At 34.5% G+C, this 6,077-nt stretch overlaps 1 protein-coding gene across 1 annotated transcript; it reads left to right on the top strand.

Annotated features, from left to right (window-relative positions):
- Positions 1–54: 54 nt before the first annotated feature.
- LOC145181402 (chitin deacetylase 8-like) lies at positions 55–3,193 on the top strand. The gene is made up of 8 exons (XM_090065615.1): positions 55–367; positions 1,355–1,395; positions 1,479–1,563; positions 1,675–1,941; positions 2,063–2,124; positions 2,239–2,482; positions 2,570–2,791; positions 2,916–3,193. The coding sequence occupies exons 1-8, from the start codon at positions 283–285 to the stop codon at positions 3,038–3,040; spliced, it is 1,131 nt and encodes a 376-aa protein (XP_089921741.1). The 5' UTR covers positions 55–282; the 3' UTR covers positions 3,041–3,193.
- Positions 3,194–6,077: the final 2,884 nt, after the last annotated feature.

Raw genomic sequence — 6,077 nt, 5'->3', positions numbered from 1 at the left:
ATAAATGTTATAAATTGTTCATACTAATATTCTAAAATTATACTGAATAATTCAAAATAAATCTTCATATTCGTTATATCTCACAGTTATAGCATTAAAACAGCGTGGATGTGTAGATAGTATGATGCATGCTCAACGAAAACATTGGATTTAGCAAAGTTGTATCTTTTAATGCCTCTCACTTTCTTGAAGAAAGTTTTTTCTTTTTTTTTCTTTTCTTTTCTTTGGTTAAATCAGCTTAAGCCTAACTTAAAATCGGACGAAAGAAAACGACTTTGATGAATGCACGAAGAAGTCATTCATCCGAAGCTGCATGTAAAGAACAGTTACCGCGCCGGAAAAGCTGATGGTCTTGCGTTGTATGTAGGTATGTGTGCAAAATTTTTAAACTATTCAAATATTTAATTATTATACATCTTTGTAAAGAGCTTTAAATCAGTATTACGATGGTGAAAATTTCTACTAAAAGTTATGCCCATTTAAGTGACAAAAATTCATTATATGGAATGCTTAAGAAAACTGCAACCAACCTAAAAAATTAGCGTTCGGCTTACGGTGGTTTTATAATTGAACTTCATTGTTTAGTTTATAGCGCATTACTTTGCCTCGGTTATATTTTTATTCAACTAATAACAGAATATGGTTTTTTTTGTGTGTGTTTGTGTGTAAGTCACGTTTTGAATACTTTAAAAAATCACCAACATTTTAAATAAAGTTTCATTTTTCTAAAAAAACAGTTTTTTAATGAATAAAAAAGTTAAATACACAAAATGCTCAGAATTGTGAATCCCCCCCCCCCCCCAACCTCTACAACAGAAGAATATTTGGTACCTTTACTGCGTGCAAAAATAGAATATGAGCGTGTCATTATTTTTTTATGAAATTTGGCAGGTACATAGAAAATAGATATATAAAATTGATTCAAAAGTTAGAGAAAAAACCCATCATCTCTTCAATGTCAATTCACTTCCAGAACAGGAATGAAGTTTTCAATAGGAATGAAATCACTAAAAAAGTTAGTGCAAAAAAAAAAAAAAATTGCAATAAACTTACAACACTCTACTTTTAAAATATTATCTAAGTCAATATAAAATTCTAAAAAAAAGACGAGAAAAATCCATCCATACGACACCTACATCGAGCACGCGGTGAAAAAATAGTCACAGATTTTATCTTTAAAATCGGTGCCGTAAATCGCAGATACGCACATACCTATTGTATGGTTTGGAATGGTGTTAGTTAATTTACTGGTGAAAAACATGAATTTTAATTTGTATATTTTGATATTCAGAACATAAGTATAAAACCTTCAGCTGGTAAACTAATGTTGGGAAACGATTTTATTTTTGAACAGGAAAACGACCCAAAACGCACTCAACCGTTGATACACAAGAGGTGATGTGGTGTTATTTAATTCGGTTATTTTCCCAAAAGATTTAACCTAAAACATTGAATCGCACCCCTGTTTCTTTTGGTAGACACCAACCCGGCGGGCATCAACTTCTCCTTCTTCAACAGCTGCCAAGATTGCAAGCACGTCAAACAAAACTCCCCGCACATACGGTAAGCCTTCTTTAGTGTTGTTCATCGTCCTATTCGGGATTTCTAAAACTAGAAAGGTTGAAATGTCGTTTGTTACAACGGGTTTACATTTCTTATTTATTTGAACATCAGCTCCAGCAACAGCCTGCGACCCTTCGACTTGTCGTCTACCTTTGTGTAGATGCGCTGGTGAAGATATTCCAGGCGGGTTGGCCAAAAACAACACTCCACAAATGATTTTGCTTACTATGGACGACGGAGTTACGTCAGAAAACATTCAGCTGTATAAAGATTTGCTCGACGGAGTAACTAACAATAACGGCTGTCCAGTTAAAGCGACATTCTTTGTATCCGGGGACAACACTGATTACAGTTTAGTCAAGGCACTTCAAGAACGTGGTAAATATTTTTCCTTCTGAGGTTGTACGCCAAAATTAACTTGTCAAGGTTGTCATAGATAACCTCGTCGCTTTGTTTCAGCCGATTATCCAATTATATAACCTAACTGTTGTTTCTTTAGGACACGAAATTGCCGATCATTCGGTAACTCACAAGTTACCCGAAGAGTGGTGGAGTCAAAACGTAAATATCATGACGTTTTCTGTGTTGAAGTCGTAATTATTATTCAACTGTGATACAAATTTATATCGAGTGACGTTTATGGTTTCACGTTTGTTTTTTTTGTTTTTTTTAAAGCCGTCGTACACAGAACTCGAGTTTGAGGTTGTTAACCAGATGAAAACCATTCAGCAAACGGTTAATGTAACCACGCGTGGATGGAGAAACCCGTTCCTTGATAGCACCGAAAATACGTTTAGAGTTTTAGCAGATAACGACTTCTTGTATGACAGCACGTTGGGTACATCCGGAGAACTATGGTGGCCGTTTACTTTAGATCATCTACAGCCGTCAGAATGTTACATGAGTAACTGTCCCAAAAGTAAAATTCTTTTCCTCTTTTTATCATACTAAGTTTCCCTGCAAGCTTTTTTTGTAAGGGTGGGACTTAACTGCGTTCTTATTACAGATTCCTATCCCGGTTTGTGGGAGGTTCCACTTGTTCCATGGCAGTGCGATCAAGCAGACGTCTTGGGAACGATGATTGACGAATGTGAAGACACTGGTGACGAGGAAAATGTATACAACCTGATCATGAGAAATTTTGATATCCACTACCAGAACAACAAGCAACCTTTCCCTGTGTTCGGCCACTCCTCTTGGTTCGATAACGCGCCGTACAGAAAAACCGGTGAGACCATTTCTATTTGTACTTTAACGAAGGTTAAGCAAAATAAATTAGAAAAAACAAGTAGCACAAAGGAGGTTAAAAAAAAAAAATAAATAACGATATGTTGTGTGACTTTCTTTTCCAGCTCTCATGCGATTTATAAATAACGTGAGAAAGAATAAAGACGTGTACTTTGTGACAGCTCAACAGGCCGTTCAATGGACGCAATCACCGATTGGTCTTGACAAAAACCCATTTCCATGTCGCTAATCGCTCATAGAAGACTAGACAGAAGTACATGGATGGTGTGCAATCTTCCGATCACCATTTTTACTGTTTGAGCTATTTATTCTGTATAGTTTTCATGTTACATTTAGGCTTGTTATAGTAGCTTGCGTAGCTTTTGATTAATCACATTACTTAGTTGTTATGTAATATTTTCCTTCTGGGTCGGTATATACACGATTCTAAGTTATGCTGAAAAGTTTTCGATACATAATTTTTTCGTTCTCATGCGCTACCTTTATTGCATATATATATATATATATGTATATATATATATGTATATATATATGTATATATATATGTATATATATATGTATATATATATATGTATATATATATGTATATATATATGTATATATATATGTATATATATATATGTATATATATATATATATGTATATATATATATATGTATCTATATATATATGTATCTATATATATATGTATATATATATATATATATATATATATATATATATATATATATATATATATATATATATATATATATATATATATATATATATATATTAAGGTGGGTCGAAATGTAAAAAATGTTAAGTTGGAGATCCTGTTCATGTCTAAAAAGTTGCTTTTTGATGTACTCGTTTGAAAAAACCTCACTTTTTATTTTATGGACAGTGTCTACAGGTCCCAACTCTGACTAGAAAGACTACATAAATACCCAATGTTAGTGTAATGTATTGCAATGTATTACAAATTAAAAATAATGTAAACTGTATCGAATCAATGTTAAACAGCAACAATACAAAGCTGTTTAACCTAACTGTTAATAAAATCTTTCTTGTTGTCTATTTTTGGTATCTCTAATCTGGATTTCTTACTCTGTAACACCATGCCATGACGGGACTTTCTCCCATAAACTTTACAGCTCGCAGCGCTAACGTCTTTAATTGTTCTCTCTACTGCCTGTGAATGACATGGAACATTGGGCAGTAGTATTGGATGTGTGTAAGTAAGTTGATCATTTGAAAGGTGTGATAGCATCGGAGGAGATGTAACATTACTCTGGTCCCAGTCAATCATGTTAATGAACGATGTCGCAGCCAAATTTAATGTTATATCCTTCTTATCAAAGACGCGAACCGGTATGTTACTATTAGTCTGCTTCTCTCTTGCTCTTATTATTTGTTCTACTGAAAAACGACGGACTTCCATATCACTATCACTAACTGCAGCTAACAGAATGTTTTCAGCATGTGCAAAGTAGCAGTTATTTTCGAGAACAGGACGAACCACAGCCTGATCTAATGCATCAAGTTCCTGAAACAACTGAACTAAGTAAAAGAAGTTGTTAGCACCATTTTGGTAAGAAGAATTTGATTTGATTTTGAACCAAGAGGGTCCGTAAAAGTTCAAAATGAAATGCGTTACTCTTCTGAGAGGTTCAGATGCCACCTCTCTAGACATGTAGAGACGCAAAATCCTGTTGGCTTTCGTCAACCACCGAGCATGACTTATATTTTCAGGTAAACTCTTCTCGAGGAAATCAATATCTGTTGAAGCCTGACGTCCACGCTGTACTGCTAGACATGCTTTCAAAAAGTACAGTTAGTCTGTGCTAAGATCCTTCTTAACAGCTTCATCACAATCAGTCACCTTACCAGTAATGGGCAAATAATTAACGACAGGCAATTCATTCGGATCATATTCTAGAGCTGAGCTAATTGTACCTGTCGATGTGGAAGGTCCTGTAGTTCGAGCAAAATCCACGCCTGCCAAAAACCTTCTAAATGGCAGCTCGTTACAGTGTAGAAGGCATACCAACCACTGTAATGGTCTACCTAAGTTCTCCTCCAATTTTCTTATGATTCCGTTGCTTTTACCTGTATTATTATTTGTGCCATCACACACAACACCTTGAATGCTTTCTACGGAGTTTGTCTCTATAATAACTGACATTAACTCCTTTGTTATATCAGCAGCTTTACTACTTTCAGGAACTACATGATCGATGTATATGTTTCCTGGATACGAGACAATACTATAGTGTTCTTCTTTTTTACTTCTTCTACAACCAAAACTCTCAACTAATGTAACGTCTTGTTTTCCATCAAAGCCTATACAGCACAATTCCTTATTGCTCTGCATATGTTCTTCAACCAGAGTATCTCTCCAGAAATTCCTTTGTCGACGTAGCTTTGAAGGATCAAGAATTGTTGCTGAAGACAACATACTGAGGTCTTTTAAAACAGCATTAACAATAAGACATGTATCTCTGTTGCTAATTTTGCATCGATCAACTGCTTTACATAATTCCTTGTACTTGTTTCTGTTCTGCACTGATACTGTCTCTTCCTCTGATGTATAATTACTTTCAGATGTGTTACGCTCATCCTCATCAATATCTTCCTCAGTTTCATATTCAACCTCTTTTGACTGTGCTTCATCACACCTAATTTCATAAACTTGAGTTTTTGTCTCTTTTCCAGTGTTGCTGTCGTTTCTTTGTCTACTCCACCAATTATCATATTTCTAACAGTTTTCTGGTCAACCCAGAAATCCCACTCTATCAATGGAATCTTATTTGGCAGTGGGCACGTGCATAAGTTCCTATCTCTAATGCCCGAATCAAAGCATTTGCAGGTACAAATGTCAAATAACTGCTGAAAAGAATTCAACTTCTCAGTGAACGTGTCTGATGTTCTTTTTGCATCTGAATATTTTTTAAGTGTATGTACTTTATCCATAAGTCTTCTAACCCTAATGATTGTGCTATTCACTTCTATTGTGGGAATACTTGCTTTTGAATAAATACATTTCGCTCTGTCTGCTAAAATTGAATATCTTTCTTGCAAGCTAATTTCTAATACTGTTTTCTGATTATAATAGAACGCCTTAATAACGTCTTCATATGATGGGATTTGATTTTCAGGAAGATCAACTAACTGTCCAAACAATGGATGTTTAGTTGCACTTCGTGTACACATAAATATGGATATTTAATATATTTGTCTAAAATAATAAAAAAAAACTACAACAAGTTATGGTTACAATAAAT

This window comes from Hydra viridissima, unplaced genomic scaffold, assembly GCF_058129835.1.
Source record: "Hydra viridissima isolate aposymbiotic clone 2 unplaced genomic scaffold, HvirCarnegie_v1 scaffold_10, whole genome shotgun sequence".
Lineage (NCBI taxonomy): Eukaryota > Metazoa > Cnidaria > Hydrozoa > Anthoathecata > Hydridae > Hydra > Hydra viridissima.
This window is presented reverse-complemented; position numbering and strand designations above follow the sequence as displayed.